We start from the raw sequence: 20970 nt of genomic DNA on the forward strand, positions 1-20970 counted from the left end.
GATTGCACATCCACAAATTCTATGGACAGACCGTCCCAGTGCCTCACTATCTCCAGAGTAAAAAATTTGTTAAATCTAGTCTCATCCTACTCCCTTTTAGTTTAAAATCATTGCCTCTTGTCTTTCCCCTCACCCTCCTCATCCTTATGTTTAGTCCCCCTTTAAAAAATGGAAGGCTTTTACAAGGTCTTCCCAGAACCTTCTCTTCTCCAAGCTGAACAAGCCCAGCTCCCTCAACCTTTCTTCACTGGAGAGATGCACCATTCCTCTGAGCATCTTTTTGGCTTCCTCTGTACCCACATCTATGTCTTTCTTGTTCTGGGAACCCAAGGCTTGGATTCAGTATGCCAGATGAGGCCTCAGAAGAGCAGAGCAGAGGGAATCTCCTTTCTCATCTTGCTAGCAATACTTTACTTGCCCACGTTTCCTTTGCAATTCCTGTAGTGGTTAGTGGTACTTGATATGATTCTCTGTAATGCACACATTACATGATTAGATATATATGTTTAGTCCATTTTTTCAGTCTTCTATGTCAGGGAAGATCCGCAACAGATACTCATGAAGGTAAAAGTGCTGAATGCCTTTTAGAACTTTTTTAATAAAATAAAAAATCAGTGTAACTTTATTAATATGATTCTTAAGTTGTAAACTCAGACTAAAATTGATCATTTGGACCTAATGAACTTCATTCTCAAATACTTTATCTAAAACAGGGTGAAGCAATCTCAGAATACAGAGCAGTCTTTGAGAATTCCTGAAGGTTAGGTCTTTAAAATGGTGGGCAGGGGTGGAGCAGAGGAATAAACCAGTCAGTTCAACTTCCATTCTTGGAAAAGTGTTGAAACAAATGACTAAACAAATACAGCACTGCAAGATAAGGAGAAGACTAGCAGGAACATGGATTTGCTGAGGACAAATCTTCTTACACCACTTTTATTTTCTTCTAGAAGGGGCTGACAAGACAGGGGAGAAGAAGTAGATATATGCTTTGACTTTGCTAAGGTTCTGAATGTCTCAAAACATTCTCATAAGCCAGCTAGAAAAAAAATGGTCTAGATGATTGGGAGATAAATTGGTCAGACTCTGTACGTGGAGAGTAGCAATAACCCAAATGAGGTTCTACAACCCAAAGGCCTGTCCTGAGTTCAGTTCAGTTCAATGTTAATGACCTGAGTGATGGAAAAGGAAATATGCTTATTACATTTGCACATGACATGAAGCTAGGAGGGACAGAAAGCATACTGAAGGGCAGCATTAGAATTCAAAGAGCTCTTGAGGAACTGGATAAATGGTCTAAATAAAATTGAAAGTGCCAGGCTCTACATAGGCAGGAATAAACAACTCACAAATAAAGGATCTTAGGTGACAGTAGTTAGGTAACAGTCCTTGAGAAAAGAATTTGAATCTTGTAATCACAAGCTCAGCAGAAGCCAATAACATTTTGCCACCTTTCAAAAGGCAAACAAGTCATTATAAACAGTGAGAACAGTGAAAACCCTTTGGTCCATTTACAGGTTTCTTATAACAGGCCAGTGAAAGCTAACCAGAATAAAACAATTCTTTTGGTCTTTTAGCAATTGAGGAGGTCTCTGTTGAGCTACTATCTCATTTTGAATGCACTACTTAAGAGAAATGTAGCTGAATTACAAAGAATCTAGAAAGGCATAGTGAAAGCAGTGCAAGGAGAAATTGAACTAAGATTGAAAGAACTGTGGTTCTTTGAGCTAGGGAAGACAGGAGAAATGGTTTCAAATGCATAAAAGGTTGTTGCAGGTAGGAGGGAAATAATCTCAATCTCTGTTATGGTTAAAAGAATTAACAGGTTCACACCAGAGGAAGATTTTCTAGTAGTGAGGCTCTAAAAGACTGTGAAGAGGGTTATGGAAACCTACCATCACCAAGTGTGGTGAAGAACAGGTCAGAGATGGTCAGAGATATCTGCCAAAAAAGACTTAGATATAATAATTAGTTGATCCTAGCTTGGCAGACATTTAGCCATGTGTGATCTCTTCTTGCTCTGCCCTTCTTCATTTCTATGATTATATAACCAGCTGTAATAGGTAATAAATTACATTCTTTTCTATTCTATGATTCCTAAAAAATGTCTGTTAATAGGTTGATGTGATAGGGTGAAAAAAAAAAGACACATTAGCTCACTTTAAACAGATGAATGAGAGTTTCAGACAGGCAGAAAGGAAAACTGTTCATTGCATTTGATTTTCAGAACAAAAAAAAACCTGTGAATTTGCTGTACTCATATTCATCCATATTCGTAGCCTGTTATTCAGGAGTGGTTCTGACACCAGAGAATACAGTTCACTTTTGATATTTTTTGAGGCAGATCACTCTGGATTTAACCTTCTAAGCACCTGTGTAGACACAGGGCATTCACTGCACCCCCATCCCCAGTTACCAATGTTTTTTAAGGAATCTTCAGTCACAAGAATAATTAAAACATCCTGATACAGCTCTGTTTCTGTTTCTCAACTTGCCTAAATTTGTAGACCATTATATTTTTTAAAGTAAAGGCACACATACATGTATAGCAGATTTAAGTCTACTGATAATAGAATTATATTTCAATTACTTTCTATAGAAAATGTAGAAATAAGCGAGCATGTGGAATGTTTGACAAAGACCAGATCTACAATTTGCGTTATAGACTTTCTGTCTGTAGATGTGTAGAATTAGAGGGCAGGAAATAAAGTAAAAGCACTTTTAAAGTCCTGCCTTGGGATGCCTATCCTTGGACTGGCATGCAGATGTGTGCTAAGTTGTCTTCTGTCTCCTAAAGTGGTATCAGTGCAAAGGGACAGCATATCAGATATTTACCATTGTATGATGTCATTTCTAAACAGGCCTACATGCATGTTCATAGAATTGTTTTTCTACTCACTGTGAGCAGTTTTGGGTTGGGTTTTTTTGTCTTTTCCAGCCCCCTGAAAATCATAGCCTTTTGCTGAAAATGTTCTCTAATGGCCCACACAGTTAACCTAACCACTTCGTTCAGAGTTCGTGGAAGTCACCATAAGGTTCTGATGGATCAAAGTTTTGCAAATCTCTTGTTTGATATGCAATTTACCATAGTCATCTACTCCATTCTGCAGTACAAAGTTTAGAAGCACTAGTGCCCTCTTGGAGCAGAAGTGGCATTTCACATCTGTCTCGTGTAGGCAAGTCTGAAGAACAAAGCTCCAAGGACCTCACTGGCATTAGCAAGCAAGAATTTCCCAGTCCCCAAGTGTACCACTGTCCCTTCATCAGCTCCCTTCTGACCATCAGATCAGCCCAAAATCCTTCTGGCAATTGCCGTGCTACAGAAGGTTCTATGCCATTAAAAGCAGCCCACCTGGGAAAACATCCTTCACACCAATTCAGTGTTCAGAAACAACTGGAATGGTCACTTCATTTGTTTTCCCTTTACTCTCTGAATCTACCCCGCTGAATTTCCTGTTAGTTTCTGTTGCCTCAACTAGAGTTTTCTCGGTAACCTCTTCTGAATGTTTTTGCTGCACAGTGCTGCTCTTAGTCCCCAGAACAAACTGTGTACTTGCAACTCATCAGTTCACCTAGCCGCTTAGCTGGAGGGAAAGACTATTCCTTCCAGAGATTTGTGTACACTAGAGGGATTATTATGATGACATGTTTATTGTAGGAAGACAGGGAGCAAGTCCTGCGGTCTAGTACAGAAACAGACAAAGAATTCAGAACATCAGATGAGGGTCAGATGAAGGCTTGAGATGATTTATGGAAACTTGAAGCAAAGCAGTGTCCTTACACAACAGCTCTGGTCTTTGTATAGATTAAAAAAAAAAATCCCCTCAATTGAATCTATCACTGAAGCTGCACCGTGGCATGTGTGTGTCCTTCACAACCAAAGGATGTAACTGTTCTCATGAAGTATAACTCAAGATGGCAGTCCCGGTTTTGAGATTTATTGAATTTCAGAAGAATTCCAAACTAGATCTCAAATTGGCAACTCCAAGTCTTGTTTCTTCGTGATTTCATGGCAGACTTGAATGGAAAAGTCACTTTTTAAACAGTGATATACCTTAGGTATAGAAGATAGTCAAAGAACAAGTGTAGAATTGCAGCTGATGTGCTTGCCAGCCAGCTTATGAATACTGTGTTGACCTTTGTTTGTATGAATGCTGACAGCTGTGCAATATATTGTATTTTTTATACTGGTAGATAGCTTCCACAGAGTCCTGAGCTGACACTGTAATAATGCTGTCCTTTTTGCATTTGACTCCCAGTTTTTCCTTTCTTATGTACCCTAGACCCTACTTTAAATGAAAAACTTTTAGAACATTATTCTTTCTCCATAACTGAGGAACTCAGTGTGTTTTCCAGTCTGCAGCTACGTGGTTGCCAAAGTCATTAATATATTTCTTGCTTTATGGTAGACACAAGAGAAAGAGGAGAGATACAGTCTTCATTATAGTCTTCATTGGGCCAGTCCTTCTGTTGAGAGTCCATTTTCCAGAGGAATTCTCCTATACCCATTTGAAAAAAAAAAAAAAAAAGAAAAAGAAAAGGAAAAAGAAAGCGAAAAAGAAAAAGAAAAAGAAAAAGAAAAAGAAAAAGAAAAAGAAAAAGAAAAAGAAAAAGAAAAAGAGAAAGAAAAAGAAAAAGAAAAAGAAAAAGAAAAAGAAAAAGAAAAAGAAAAAGAAAAAGAAAAAGACGCACTTTAAGTAAAGCTTAAGAAAAAAAAGAAAAAAATCTAATAGTGATGGCACAGAACTGGGGCTCAGAATAATAATCTTTTAAGTGAGAGCTCTCAAACATCCTACATGATTATGGGCATTGGTATTCCAGACTGTTAAAGAAGAAAGAATTTGCTTACCCCACTCCTTGTCAATCCACTTTGACATCTGTAGATAAAAGGTGCAAGTGTAAAGTATTGTAATATTATATAAATATGAATATTAGCACAATTTTTTTCAAGTACTATTCACAGAAGTACTTCAAAAGGAATAAAACCTGTGGAATGGGTATTATTAAGTGTGTTACAACATAGAATTGAGCAGTTAAAAAATAGACCAGATTAAAAAGTGCAGGCTGCGTACCAGATCAAACATATCCAAAAATCTATCAAGTGAACTTGAGCCAAACTCTTGCTACAAGAAATGTAAAGAAAGAATCCTGTTTGCGTGCAATTAAGACATGCACTGAAAAAGCCTCTTTTCTCCCATCTCTGACATCTAGATTAGGATCTATACCGATTCATCTGTTCTTCTTGATACGTCCATTACCAGATGAAGTGCCACACCTGGCCCTGAAGGAACAGGCTTTTCCTGGAATTTACCTCACTTTATGGAGTTGGGATAAACCCTTTAGCTACAGTTTCCTCCTTTGCATTGACTGGAAGATGAATCAGTTGTCAGGCTCCCTTCTTGAAATATTTCTTCCTGTCTTGCTAATTAGGTGAGAGGATTGTAGACTTTAAAATAGCAAAATCCCATTGTGTCATTTACAGAAAAGCTTCTGATTTCATCAGGTAGAAGAAATCCTTAAAGGTGGAAGGCTCTCTTTCACATACCACTTAGTTCCCATCTCTGCAGTTTCTTCCTGGAGTGTTCTCACTGGTCTGTACAGGGCCTGGAGTTCTGCTCCATAGGCATCAGGTTCAAGGGGCTCAGATTTGTCACCTGCCCTTTTATTCTCCTCCCCACTGAATACTGAAAGAAGGTAGTTTTAAGGATTTTTAACAGGTGTATGTTCAAGTACCTGTGCTCCATGTTTGCTTTATGGCATACATGCATTCATCAAAACACAAGGTGCAATTCAATAAGGATGAGGTCAAAGTGCCACTCTTGGGAATCATCATCAGCATAAATACAGAGGGGAGTGACGGGCTGAGCAACCGTTGTATTGTAAAGAGTCTGTGGTTCATGCAAACCAAAAGGTGGTGGCAAATTAACACAAAGCTGCAATGAAAATAATTGCCCATGAAAAGCATTTAAACAGCAAAATGGCATTATAAGATATAGGAAATAACTAACTTTCCTTTGCATCAGTAGGACCTCAACTGCAGGTTAATTCTGCCAATAATCCAAAGGAAAGCAGTGAGAATGATCAGAGATCTAGAGAACACAGCATCTCAGGAAAGACTGTTATTCTTCTCCAAGAGCAAGAAAGCCTTGCAGAAACAGGCATGTAAAAGCCTTCTGCAAGAGGAAGGGAATTCTCTTTTCTGTACCCATGCATGATAAGAAAATAAGTAATGGATTTAGACCACCAGCAAGGAAGCCTAAAGATTGTCATTGGGGGAAGGTATTTTGCAGAAAGGACAATGAAGCATCTGAAGAGACTGTTCTGAGGATATAGTGGACTTACCAGCATTGGTTTTACAGACAGTCTTGATCAGTATCTGCCAGGATTGGCCCAGGGCACTGGTTGGTACCTTAGAAGAGGGAAATGGACAATAAACCTCAGGCTTTCATCATCCTATTTTTATGGTTCCAAGTTAGTAGCTCTTATTTGAATAGAAACAAATGTCCCAGCACTCCGGGAGGGGTTGTATTTTGCATAAAATAAAACATTTTGTGTGAACTAATAAAAATATTTATTGCAGCAGAGGAAGATGAGGAAGAACCTGAGATGCCTGTGGGTCCTCGGCCTCGCCCAATGTCTGAGCTGCACCTCAAAGAAAAGGCTGTGCCCATGCCTGATGCCAGTGCTTTTTTCATCTTCAGTCCTAACAACAGGTATTTAAGATGCTGCTTAGCTGTTACAAGAAGAAGAGATTTCTGGCATGAAATCTCCATGTAAGCACAAATGTAGAAAGCCCTCTGATGATATTCGGTGGGAGTACAGAGCACCTGCAAGTCTAATTGAAGACACAAATGATAAAAGCTTTGGAAATAAGGGATTCAGAGGGAAGCCAGTAATTGGAACTCCCCAACAAATTCAGGTCCAGATTGTAAGCAAGCCATCATGCAATCAGTCAAGCATGAGGTAGGAGCTTCTTGTCCTAATAGCTGCACAAAATTCACTCCCAGTAGGGAGTTTTTGCATTTCTGTGCATTCCCACTCACCAAGAATGAGCACGCAAGGAAGGAAACAAAGAGGACAAGAATCCATAGCTCTGAGGGGAGCATGAGGAGAATTATTCTTCACCCTCTTATCCCCAGTCTCCTCCAGGCAGCCTGGCTTCACATTACTCCAGTTCTCTTTCCAATGCCAGTGTGTGAGACCAGTACCATGAGTAGAGGGCTGAACTATGGCATGAAAGTATATCTTTCTAAGGGTGCAGGAAAGAAATCACTGATCAAGTGGTCTGTGCAGTGCCACATATCCCAACATCTCCCTTGGAGACTTTGCCACCAAACACAGCCTCAGAGCTTGTCTTCCCACAGCAGGGCTTGTGCCACTTCTCCTTGGAATGTGCAACAGAGAGAGAATGATGATGATTGGGACTCATGGACTCTAATGTCAGTTTTGCCACCCACCCACTGTTGATTGTTGGAAAAGTAAATTAACCTCTGCAATCATCTGTAAAATTGCTATAATAGGGGCTTGGCAGCTCAACAGCCAAAAGTAGAGCTAAATGGATTAATGAAGTGCCTCTAGAATTATGCATAGGACTGTTATGAGGTTTAATAGTCATGTAAGCCTTCTACTCTTTGATGGGAGACTGCTACTGCTTACAGGCCATTTTCTCACTAAGAACACCAGCAGTTCATATTAGGCTGAGCTTTAGTAGATGTCCTCTATGGCATCCCATTGCACAGCCTCCCAGAAGCCCTTTGCAAATGGCAGCATGGGCTATTGCCATTTTGCCAGATTTGTGCCCTGCCAACAGGTAGATCCCTTGTGCCTCCTACCCTGTGACCATCTAGCCCCAGCTCAGAATGATACTGTTCATCCCCAAACCCATTTCTCCTGCTTCCTCCCTATATAAATGGGGAACATTTCTATCAATGAAAAGGATGTAATTTTGGGTTGGCAGGCTGTAGACCATATTTAAATGGAGCACCAAGCCTGAGTCCTACAGGCAGCCAGTTACCCCTGTGTGCATTACTGCATGACACTGGGAGCTGCATGAGGCTGCTGAGCACCCAGTAAGGCAATGCACAGCTGCCTGGGATGCTGTTCTCTGCCAGGGTAGAGTGAAGCTGCTCTGCAGAGCAATCCCCAAGGGCCAGTCTTGCCAGCTAAAGCGGAGAGGGGAATGTATCCCAGGTCTTGCTGTTCTCTGACAGATAAAGTTGTGCCTCTCCTCTCTCTTTCAGGTTTCGTGTCCACTGCCATCGAATCGTTAATGATAACATTTTCACCAACTTGATCCTATTTTTCATCTTGCTCAGCAGCATCTCCTTGGCAGCTGAGGACCCCGTCCGACACCTCTCCTTTAGGAACCAAGTATGCTTATCACACTCCTTCCCTTGCTGTGTTTTAAAAGTGTAGCACAAGTGGTGAAGTCAAGAAACACAGAAAAGACTGCATCAGAGGTGGTGGTAGTGGCTCTCTGCCCTGGTTTGTGCTTTTTGTCCACTGTGTGTGAACATACAGGGAAAATGAATCAGTGCAGAATTTGGCCTCGAGTTAATTTTGGAAGTGTGTGTAGGAAAAGAAATGATAGATGGCTAAAGCAAAATTATTGCTCACTGGAATTAAAGGTTTTAACAATGGTCAGGAGATAACTGAGGTCCAGAGAATTCTGTGTTGGGAGATGTGCAAGTCCCCTTTGAAATATATTTTTTCCTAACACATTATTATTTGTTTTTTAACTAAGAAGCTCAGGGTCTGATTTTGTCTTTGTTCACACTGGTGTAAATCAGAAGTACAATTCTTGAGTTTGATGCAGTCACTCTGGGAGAAATTGGTGTCATTCAGGTTAGAATTGGGCTGTTCCAGTGCAAGCTGCAAAGCCATCGCTAAATTTGAGATAATCCTCAGAAAAGATGCCATGCTCCTCTCCTGGCTAAGATTGGGGAACAAGAGGAAGGCATTCAGCACAGAGATATATTCTCATTTTCTTTCTTGGCCATTCTTATTAGCCTTTTGAAATGCCCAGTGCTTAGCTTTGCCAGTGGTAGTTTCCACTAATCTGGGATCATTGCAGAAATGAGAAGTGTCAGCAGCCATATGTGAGACTTCTGATCTCTGCTGCCTGCAGTGGCATTTTGGTGCCTTTATGCTGGAAGAGCATCTAGACATAAACAATTTTCGTTGTTGTTGTTGTTTTTAATCAGACCTTAATTTAATGCTCAGTGTTCTACTTCCCAGAACTATCCTGGCTTGAGCACATTTAAACACATAGATGCATTTAGAGGAGGTGTTAATGGAATTTTATTCCCAAATTTATCTCAGAGTTGCTTTGCACATCCTCCTGAAGGAAGGTACAAAATAACAGTCCAACATGTGACAGTAACGATCTGCTGGACATGGCTGAGTGTGCCCACCATGTAGTACTAAAAGTACATCAGTACATATCAGCACTGCAGAATATAAGCTGGCATGTTGGATTCTGATGGAAGCAGCTGCAGAACCTATAGCATAGATTCAAATAAGAAAAAAAGTAGTAAATAAAAGAGCTGAAGTTTTAGTGCAAAGTGTTATCTTGTGTATTTGAACCCATCGATGTTGCATGAAATTCTGTGTTTAATTTTTGCAGGTACGGGTGTTTAAAATGTGTCATGCCAGGGGATACTGACAAGATGTTTGGGTTGCAAAAGTGGTCTGCCTTTACACTTTGGCAGTAGGACATTAAGAGTGTGTCTGCTCTGTTTCCGCGAGGGAAAGAAAGCAAGCTGAAAGCAAACAACCTGCCCTGCCCTTACTGTGGGACAACATAAACAGACATTCACTGTGCATCAGTACTCTTGCAGACCAATGCTCTTGTTGACACAAATTGTCCCAAAGCTGGAAGGAATAGAGAGAACCTCCTCCAGCAAGGGCTAGCAAAGAGGCCTGGGTACTGCATCTCCACTGGGGTGAGCTAGGGGCTGCATCTCTCCTGTGCCACACAGGGCTCAGGCAGCAAGTCTGTGTAAGTGTCTCTCCAGCCTGATCAAACACCCTTCAAATATCAAGCAAGACCTAAAACACTGTTACAATAGTCTCTCTGTTTTGGGTTTTGTTTTGTTTGTTTTTTAATATATTCTGGATTAAATATATATGTAGGTAAGAATAGGTGTGCCTGCTAGTAAATAGTACCAGTTACACAGGTGAGACTTTTCATTTGTATGGAATATCATCTTCACAAGCTGCAGCTCTGGGTCCAGGTTCACCAATTTGTCCTAGCTGCTTCGCAGTGTTCTGGTGATGTAAAGCAGCTGCAGGCCCAGTGTAATCATCCACTTTAATCAAGTTTATGGCCACTTTATGTTGGTGGAGTCATGCAAACTAGCCTTAAAGTACCCATGAATCTAGCACATTGATTATGAAATTATTCCGTTGATTTAATAACCAAATGTCAGGACCTATAAGGCAGCAACACAAGGGGACATTTCCAGCTATAATGTGTGGAAATTAATGTAGAATGCAAGTGATGTCCATCCATCCTTGAAATGGCCCTTTTTTAATTCTCTAAATTGCAAAAAATTACGGAGCCTAAGCCAGAAATGAAGAGGTCAGAACAACTTCTGCATTAGTCTTGGGGTCAAAAATCCTGTAGAGACCTGAGGGTTTTTAGGTTAAGTACCAACTGAGGTTATACATGTCTCTATTGGACCTTCATTGTCTGCAAATTAGTCTGGGTTAGGATCATGCTTTAACAGTATGATCTAAAATAACCCTCTAGTTTGCAGTAGCTGCTTCATTGCCCAGGATGTACCAAGCTGTAAGAATTTATCCACCTGGGTTAGAGCGAAATCACCTAGATGCAATTAAGACCTGTGAGAAGGGAGAGGACAGTTTACTTCAGTATGTTTGTTAGCATTTTAGCAGTAGAGGCTTCAGTTTGAAAAATCGGGTTTCTACTGCTTCCATGTAGATCAATGGGCAGTGAAAGACACCTCCATCCTTGATGCTGTTACTCGGCAATTCATTTAACCCTTCCAGACTTGCTGCTGCCTTCTGTGACACTCGAGGACCCCTTCCTGTGGTTTGCTATGCATGCCACTGCTGTGCTCACCACTGGATCTAAATTGATGGGAATGATGAGTGTTTTAGCTCACCTGTTTTACAGAACGTCAATGGAAAGATGGAAGATATATGTTGGGCACATTTGTTGCATGAATAAATTACAGACACAGTGATCCTGTTCAATTGGCAAAGCATTTCTAATTCACCCTAACCCAGGGTAAGTCAGGGTAGAAGAAGAAAAAAGAGACACAAAACAAGCCTGAATGGCAGATAGGAAGAAGGAATCTCAAGTTTTCCACTGAGAGATGAGAAATCCTCATCTTCTCAGTTTAGAGACCCTGACATTGTCTACACTTTATCACATTTAATATATAAATAACTAAATAGCCAATAAAGAAAGAAAATCCTACAACAATAACAACCAAAAGCTTGTTTTCCCTCCAGAGCTCTCATGGGATTGTAACTTAGAAAATATTTCATGTAACATGCTGCTTGTCCTATGTATCAGGACCTTCACTGCACTCTACAGGACGTCGTTACAAAACCATTTCCCATTTAGTCCTCCTTTTTCCCTTGTTAAAAGACTTGTGTATTTGCTTTTGAATTGTGATTTCCCATTCCAGTGGCCAGTCACTGATCTACCCTCCCCACTCCTATTCCCTTTTGTTTTTTCAGGTTCTCTTTTATTTTGATATAGTTTTTACTGTCATTTTCACCATTGAAATTGCTCTGAAGGTAAAGTGCCCATCTTCTCTACCATTACCTGTTCACAAGCTTACTAGTTTTCTGCCACTATCTGTTGCTAACACACACGCCTGTTTGTTCCTGGGTCACACTCAGTACAACTAACCCAATTGTGCTTATTTTTCAGATCCTAGGCAATGCAGACTATGTCTTCACTAGTATCTTTACATTAGAAATTATTCTTAAGGTAACCAATCTGAGCAATAAATTCATTTTCTACTTCCTTCTCCCTCTCTCTCTTCCTTTCTTTCTTTCTTGATTTTTTTCTTTCTTGACTTCTTTCTTTCTTTCTCTTTTGCCTTCTCTTGCTCTCTGTTATTCTCTTTTTTTATGTTTTTCTTTCTTTCTTTAACTCCTTTAACTCTCTGCACAAAAGATTGCTTATCTTTTGGTTTCATGCTTTTGCGAGTTGCTTAAAAATCTGATGTGAACTTGTAAAATAAGGCCTAAATCAGCACAGCGCTTTCTAGGGGAAATGCAATGACAAGATGACAAGTAGGAAAGGACCAAGATTAAGGCCATCACCCCAGAAATTGCTCTCACTGTCCTGGCCAGTTTTTCCAAAGCAGAATTTATTTGCTGTACAAAGAACCCTGAGCTCATACTCCTCTTATTCATCCTACAGCTCTAAGAGAAAGTCTCAGTTCTGCACAAGTCATGAGGCTGGGCCAGAGAGCAGCCAATGACTTGTGTAAGGTTACAGGGTGCAAAAATAGGAGCCAGGCAGTGATTCTACCAGTGAGCAGAGTGCATAAAGCTTATTTTTTCAGGTGTGGAGAGATAACCAAGAGTACAAATCACTGAAACACAAAGGACTGTGGCTGCAAATGAAAACTGCTGCAGTGCCTCTTAAAACCGGCTTCATATTTCCCAGAAAATGTGCCCTCTACCAACGGAAACGTATAGCTCAGAAGAAAGAATAGGCTGCCTTGTTCTTAACTCGAGTTGTCCCAAATTTGTAGGCTAATAACTTAAATAACAGTAAATGAGCAAAGTTCTGGTTTTCTAAATGCTAGGTTTGCTTGGCAGCTTTGGGGTTGTTTGTTTTTTTGTGGCTTTTTTTTTCCCCAGCAGGCTGGTGCTAAATGCTGGCAGGCAGCACCCTCCAGTTGCTCAGATCTTGCAGCTCAAGACCCTAGTAACAGTATCTGTAGTGGAGGCTGGCAAGTAAGGTGGCCCATGCATATTTTTGTAGAGAGCCATGCTTTTGATATGACTTTCAATAGCTGAAACCGTAATATTCTCCAAAGCAGTATGCATATTATGCTGTTGTGGAGTGTATCCGTGTTTGCACATAAATGTGAATGTGCACACAACAAAAGGCCTATCAAATAGGCTTGTCAAAAAAGGGAAACATCTCAACAGCAACATTTAAATCAAAAATTATAGTTCAATGCTTGGCTTTCTATACCAGGGCACCATCCCACCTGTTTGTAATTACAGCAGCAATTCTGCGACCACTGAAGCAAATGGTAACACTCCTAATGACTTCAGAGAAAGCATAACATGCCTAAATTAATCGGCATAGCGCTCTGTTTTCATCATGGAAGTGCACTGCATAGTTCCTATTTCTGAGCCTCCTCCATGTCCTCCTGTTAACTTTAGAAGATTTAGCTCAGCATCCCTGGATTTTCTCCAGGTTTAATTGGGAGAGAGGTGCAAGTACTATCAACATTTAAGAAACGTTCTTATCCTGTTGTTTCTGCCTCACAATTTCCTTGGTTTCTCAGGGCCTGTTTCTCTGCTGCCTTGTATTAAGCAAAATCTTTTACACAATAGAAAAGTTGGAGTAAAGAATAAGAAGCAAAAGAGTAAATGACTGTGATTATCAAGGCCATGAAGAAACAAGCTTTGTCTGACCTCATGTTGATGGCAGTATCCAAAAGCCTCACACTGCCATGGTAGAGTCTGATAAATGTTAGCAAGGTGAACAACCTTGCATTGTTTTGAAGTTAGCTATTGTTTGGCATTACATGGCATCCTGAGCTTTGCTCAGTGCCCCGGGTGGGATGCAGACATAGTTGATGCACTCTTTTAGTGTCTCCTCAGTAAAAAAATTAAAATTTAAAAATAATAATAATTAAAAAAAAAACCCTCTCCATAGATTTGAGAGAACCACAGTTTGTATACAACATAAGTTCAGCAGAGCTTCCCCTCCTGATTTCAATGGTGTCTCCTTTCTTTCAAGATTGCCATACAAAATCTAACCAGTAAAGGGCATCTTTACCACCTTTGTTATGGCAAGAATCCCCCCACCCCTTTCCCAATCAAATATGTCTTTATAAGTATAAATTCTAAGCCAAGCCAAGAGTTTATACTTCCTCCCCTCTCAGTTCTGTCTGACTGACTGATAGCTGGTTTCCTGATGTCATGAATGTTTGGTGAAAAAATTGATCTGATATACCGTGTGCCCTTCCACTCTCCTCTGACTGCAGTTGTCAAAGGTAGGCATGTCTGGAAACCAATAGAGGCTGTGCCATCCTCAGCTGTCAACAGGAACCAGAAAACCACAGGTTGAATTTCTAGTTCATACTTCTCAATTGGAACAGTCCATTCTTTGGGGAACAGTCTCATGGTGTCTGTTTCAGGTTACTATAGACATCTAACTTAGATGGGAATCAGAGGAGTAAGTTTAGAAGCCTGTGTTCCTAGAGCAGGTAATGAGATTGGCAGTTGTGGGAATAGGGGATCTTCAAAGCAATTATTTTACGTCACTCACCAAAACTAAGGTAGGTGGTAAAATAAATCCTCACCCTCTTCCACCATGTCAGGCCCATCTAGTCTCATTCTAAAACTGAAGTCATTCTAAAATTCAAAGTCAAGGCTTTACTTTTGTGAGCTCAAGATTGTTTAGATCTGACACTGTAACTGAGACCCATTTCTATTTACAACATTAATATTTCTGTTACTTAATCCAGTTCTGGAGCTGAGACATCCTCCTCAGTACCAGCAAGTGTTCAATACCCCTTTGTACACATAAAGGGCAGAAAGCCCAGGTAAAATAATTAAAATCTTTCCCTTCCTCAACTGGATGATGTTCGTAGTGACTTCCTCTGTGTCCAGGAACACTACCTTGGGTTTTGTTAGGAAGACTGAGGAGAAAATGCAACTTCTTGTAAAATAAAAAATGAAAGAAACTAGGTAGTGGTAGGAAAAAGGATGTAGGATTGAACTGAACAGAAGGAGCAAACTGATGAGAACAGAAATTCCACCTAATGCTTTGCTGCAGCTCTAAAGCATTAAATCCCTTAGGAATTCTATTATTTTATTTTATTTTTTTCACAGAAGGAAGAGAGCTCAACTGTCCACTGCAGCTGTGCATTAAAAACATCACAAAATGAGCCCTTTTTATTTCACGCTTTTTATTCAGTTCAGCTAAAGATGCCTTTAGATAATACTTAGCATAATACTCACAAGTGTCCCCCGCCACTGAAGAAAAAGAGAAGCTCATATATGTGCAAGGAGTAGTTTTTGCAACAAACAATTATTCTACTGCTTTACTGATTCTAAATTTTGTGTCCTCTATGCACTTGAAGTGCATATTTATTTTCCTCACTAAACCTAGTATTGGCTTTCCCTAGTTAGGTCCTCATAGTTATCTGTCATCACTCTCTCTTCTTTCCATGGGGACTCAAATTCTCCTTTGGGGCCTCTGGGTAGATAGTCTGCTATGCTAGAAATGCCACTCCTAACCAAATATATACACTGAGCTCAACCAGGTGGGTTTGGTTTCTGAACGGATGCTAATGGCAAAGTGTGTTTGTGTCTTCGTGTGCCTTCCTGCAGATGACCGCATACGGGGCTTTCCTCCATAAGGGCTCCTTCTGCAGAAACTATTTCAACATCTTAGACCTGCTGGTCGTCAGCGTTTCTCTCATCTCTTTTGGAATCCAGTGAGTGAGCTATTTTCACCTGGTTGGTTTTGGGGGGCAGTAGGGCAGGGTTGGGAGATGTTGCCTCAGTCTCGTTTCATTGGGGTAAGATTGTTCTCATGAACCTCAAGACACTTTTCTCAGATGATTCAAGAGGCAGTAAAATTCATTCTCAGGAGGGGATCTAATGGCTGGAAAGTGCTATACCAATGATCTGGATAGAAGATCTTCCTGAAAGATCAAATGAGAACAAGAAATTTGGTCCACTGGGAATTATAACACTCAAATTGTTCCAAGACGTATGAGTCACTTTGTCAGATCAGGGCAGCTAAGTGACTTACTGTTCCATCCCAGAGCTCTCATTATTTCTTTATAGAATAGGGTGATAGTGTTTTGCTACTTCCTAGTATGCTGTGAGTCTCGTCAGTGGAAGACCACCAAGTGCTTTAAGAGCTGTGCAAGAATGCATGGAGTACTGGTGGCAGCATCAGTTGAGTCCACTTCTGTGAATACACTTTTTATTGTGATCTGCTAATTTACCTAAAAATTTACAGATTCATTTGAATAAGTGGAACTGTTTGTGTTGGATTGCAAGTTTCCTAAGTAACAGCACGCCTGAGAAAAAATCAGGTCCTTGTTGCTCTCATCAGAGGTTAGCAGCTCATGTATGATATGTTTAAGAGCTCAATAAGTCAAGCAGAAAGATTTTTCAGGTTCATTGGGCTTTCAGTAGAAGTTTTAATAACAGCTCAGAGGACATTTTGACATCCTGTTTCATTCCTACAGCTCTAACTAAACTATTCATGTGTTTGCAAAAAAAAACAGTTCTCAAAATCAGTAGAAGGGCCAGCATGGAGAAGATTTTCAGTCAGGGTTTTAGCCTGGGAAGAAAAAGAGTTCTGTAGTAGGTAGTTGTGTTCAGCACTTAAAATAAAGCATATAAGTCATCCTGTTCAGTGAGAGTTTCCACATCCATAAAGTTACATACACATTGAATTGCTTTGCAGAATCAGAGGCCAAACACGGTGCAGGATCATACCTTACCTGGGCAGTGTACCTTAATGCCCAAGTCATCTGGACTGTCTGTTCTTCTACAAATATTTCAGCAGAATGCTTCTTTAAGCCTTACCTGAAAACGTCTTGTGGTGCCTCCATCTTGGCACAGTTTCCATTAGATTACAGAGTATTTTGTAATTTGCTCTGCTTATGAAAAATTCCCTGTCCGTATTCCATTCCTTTCATTAACACAGCATAGTTGGTGAAAGCCAGGAGAATGTATACTGAGGCTGCCCAGATCAGGAAGCAAGACCTATGAAGGGAACACGAGAATGATTTTCTTACTTCTGAGGTGCCACAGCAAGTAGCAAACAATTGACTCTAGCTGTCCCAACCTGTCTAAGGCTACATAGGATTTCAGACAAGAAAGAGTAGGTGAGATCGATCTGTCCTTGCAGCACACTCACTATATTTTTGTCTCTCTCAAACTTTCCAATACTTTTTTTCCAGATCCAGTGCCATCAATGTGGTGAAGATCTTGCGTGTTCTGCGAGTGCTTAGACCACTGAGGGCCATCAACAGAGCCAAAGGACTAAAGGTTAGAAGAATCCCAATGCCTTCTGCAAAGTATCAATACAAGTTATTTGAGGCTACAAGGACTTTTGTGACATTTCAAATAGTGTTTCAGCACCACCACTGATGTTAAATTATGTAATTTTCCATAGTGCAAACAGGCTCACAAGCCTTGCTCTATTAGTTATATTTCTTCCTGTGGGCTGGTGAATGCCCAACTACATAAGGCTCTGCTACTGGATGTTTCAGAGAGCTGAGCTCTGGTATTTTCCTGGCACTTTCTGCCTGCTTCGAAGAGTATACCGATAAAATTCACACACTGGTTTTCTCTCCCTTTTCCTGAGACATTACTTAGTTACTAAATGAAATTCTTGTGTTAGTAAGAATATATTAATGTATTAATGTATTATATTATTATATTATTATTATATTACATTAATGTATTAATGTATTATAAGAATACTCTTGGGCTTCATTTCAGAACAGACCTGCAAGTTACTTTTGTTCCTATCTTCCATTTGCAGCATGTGGTCCAGTGTGTGTTTGTTGCCATCCGAACCATCGGAAACATTGTGATTGTCACCACTCTGCTGCAGTTCATGTTTGCCTGCATTGGAGTTCAGTTGTTTAAGGTAAAACCATTGGACCCATTTATTCATCCATTACACTGAGCTGTTTTCTGGGGTGGGAAGAAAAATGTCATGAAAAAAAGCAAGGTGTGATGGAATCTTCCCATGTGAAAGATAGTATGTGGGGCACTGTTGGTTTTACCTGGTCTTCTGCTACCAGGAATTACCAAAACTGGGTGGATCATATTCAGAACTGTTGCAACTCATCTGTAATTGTAAGAAATCATCAGTAACCCTACTCTCCAAATTGCTTGTGTCATGACTTAGTGACAGAGAGGTGAAAGGGACTTTTCTAAAGGTTTGGTAATTGCAGGCTGTCTACATTACATTTTGCAGGAGAGGGGGGCATTCATCCAGTGGTAATCACTGGAGATTATTCATTCTGTTCTTTAGGTCTACTTTCATTTCTTTGCCCTTCATCACCCTTCTGACAATCAGTGTTCAGCAGTGCAGTGCACTTAGTGCACGCATACCTCAGGATATACACAGAAGAACACTGTGCAAGTCAATGAAAGTCTGTGCTCTGAGGTACCCAGACACAGGCAACTCTTGGTCCAGTTCATTCACATCTGCCTGCAAAAGAGCATGTAAACATACCCATAGCAGTTAAGCAAGTAGTAAATGCAGCCTCCCTGGTACATGATCAGCCCTAACTCTTCCACTGTCAGGAAAGGAAGTTTCATTCCTCTTTCTTCTTCTTCAAGGGCAAACTCTACAGCTGCACTGATAGCTCCAAGCAGACTGAAGCAGAATGCAGGTGAGTCTGACCTTTCCCACTTAGCCTGTTTCACTGGCCACCTGCTCTCAGGGCCAGGTACCAGAAGTGCAGTTCTTTTATGTTCTCTCTCTCCTTTCCACCCACAGAGGGTACTACATCACATACAAGGATGGTGAGGTCAGTCAGCCAATGATCCAGCCCCGGAGCTGGGAGAACAGCAAGTTTGACTTCGACAATGTCTTGACTGCCATGATGGCCCTCTTCACTGTCTCAACCTTTGAGGGCTGGCCAGAGTGAGTGCTTCTTGGGCCAATGCTTCACTACTAATGTCCTCATTCATTTCAGAAGAGAAAATTCAAATGTAGAGAACTGTCCATTCTAAGTATTTAAAAATTTTAGAGCATTAAATGTAGCAGTAGTAGTAGCAGCAGTCATTGTAGTATTATGAGCTTTGTAAATTCCTCAGGACCTGCATGAACTGCAGTTCTTGAGCGTGTAAATAGTTTACAGTGCTGTCTATAGCACTTAAGAAATTATTTCCAACAGCAGCAATAGTAACAATAATTGTTACAAATACTGTGTATGTATAGGGATAAAAATGCCTGTCAGGCACTTATCAATATTGGTAAATGTTAAAAGTGTTCTATGGAGCCTGTGGGCCATTATGAAATTCACCAGTGCAGTACAGATAGACATAAGATAACTCACCAGGCTGTCCCATCTATGTCACAGGGACCAAGGACACCACCGACTCCACTCAGTCAGACTGACATAGGTGTGCCAGGGTATCCTGGGTTTATCCTTGAATTATCACCATGTGATGCCAACAACAGCAGCATTAACAAATGTTAAAAGTGCTGAGATCCTCATTTCTCACAGAACTCAATACCCAACAACATAGACTCTTCTGTTAGATGAAGGGCATGCTTCTTGTTGTTTTTTTTTATTGCTCAACTACAAATACCCTTCACCTTTGACCTTGACCAGGTTCAAATGTATTAAGTTACAAAAGCTGTGTCCTCTCTTTAGCAAGAGATTATACTCAAATCAGTGCAAGTCAGTGCACCTATGAATGAAGTAATTTTGATACAACTAGAAGAAAAGCACACAGATGAGTCTTATAACATCACCTATAAGGCCTCATGACAGCTGCAGATTTTCTCTGCATTGGGCTCCTGTTTGCTTCCAGGTTGCTGTATAGGTCCATTGATTCCCACATGGAGGATGTGGGACCCATCTATAATCACAGGGTTGAGATCTCCATCTTCTTTATTATCTACATCATCATCATTGCTTTCTTCATGATGAACATCTTCGTTGGTTTCGTCATCGTCACATTTCAGGAACAAGGAGAACAAGAATACAAGAACTGTGAGCTGGACAAGAACCAGGTAATTCATGACCACTTACTGCCTCTAAAGATAGAAATGCCTTGGCTATAAGAATTTAAGGTTGATATATATACGGAGAGTAACATGTGAAACTGCCAACAAGATGAATCATTAAACTGGCTTCACTGCCATCTTTCAGGAATCAGGTAAAAAAAAATGTTTCTGCAAGATTTGAACAAACAAAAATGTTTACTATAAAATGTGTGCTGTACCGTTTGATTCAGTGAAATTAGATGAGCATTCTCTGGCCAAAGTAAATACATATGGAGGTCTAGAACAGGTAGAACATACACATTCACTTTATGACCTAAAAGAAATTCTTCTCCTAAGAAGTCATTTGAGAAAATAGACTAAAGCACGTTGTGTTTTTATTATATCTGGAAGTGGCTAATCAACCTTGTATTCTGTTTTTGATTTTTAAACATACCATGCCTCTTTCACAGCGCCAGTGCGTAGAGTATGCCCTGAAGGCCCGGCCCCTGCGGAGATACATCCCAAAAAATCAGTACCAGTACAAAGTTTGGTATGTGGTCAACTCCACCTATTTTGAATACCTGATGTTCGTTTTGATCCTGCTGAACACCATCTGTCTGGCCATGCAAGTAAGTAAGCAAGTAGAAAACCTCACAGGTGATGAATTATTAGACTTTGTTGGGGGAAATTTAGAAATTACAGAGATTGAGACCTAATTTAGTGTCACATCATGAGTTGAGGGGGAGTGGGAGAGGAAAATGATAAAAGGAATTGTACAGTGCAAGTGATTTCTCAGTTCTGACTTGTATTCTTTGAAGTTCAAGAATAAAACTTGAACTATCACTCAACTGAGATTTGAATTTTCGGTTTTGGTCTTTTTTATGTTGAAAAGTAGGGAGCAAGTAGGTTGGTAAACAAAGCAATCAAGACTCTATAGGTCAGGGATTATTTTGATGTTGTAGAGGTCAGTGCTGGTAATTATAAGGTTGAGTCTGTACATGTAAGATTCAAGGGGAAGGCCAATAAAGATAATATCCCAG

At 40.3% G+C, this 20970-nt stretch overlaps 1 protein-coding gene across 15 annotated transcripts in view; it reads left to right on the forward strand.

The window, feature by feature from the left end:
• CACNA1C (calcium voltage-gated channel subunit alpha1 C) overlaps positions 1–20970 on the forward strand; it is a 424545-nt gene that overhangs the window by 329729 nt on the left and 73846 nt on the right. For 13 of the 15 annotated variants that reach the window (XM_072360924.1, XM_072360945.1, XM_072360915.1 and 10 more), the window contains 10 exons: positions 6578–6710; positions 8238–8367; positions 11906–11965; positions 15565–15671; positions 17157–17244; positions 17744–17851; positions 18553–18605; positions 18713–18859; positions 19756–19957; positions 20401–20559. In XM_072360924.1, the coding sequence (XP_072217025.1) occupies positions 6578–6710; positions 8238–8367; positions 11906–11965; positions 15565–15671; positions 17157–17244; positions 17744–17851; positions 18553–18605; positions 18713–18859; positions 19756–19957; positions 20401–20559 (1187 nt within the window). Of the gene's footprint in view, positions 1–6577; positions 6711–8237; positions 8368–11709; positions 11770–11905; positions 11966–15564; positions 15672–17156; positions 17245–17743; positions 17852–18552; positions 18606–18712; positions 18860–19755; positions 19958–20400; positions 20560–20970 lie in introns of all 15 variants that reach the window. The other 2 variants (XM_072361020.1, XM_072360931.1) reach the window with 2 other exon arrangements.

Source organism: Excalfactoria chinensis, chromosome 1 (assembly GCF_039878825.1).
Source record: "Excalfactoria chinensis isolate bCotChi1 chromosome 1, bCotChi1.hap2, whole genome shotgun sequence".
Classification (NCBI taxonomy): Eukaryota; Metazoa; Chordata; class Aves; order Galliformes; family Phasianidae; genus Excalfactoria; species Excalfactoria chinensis.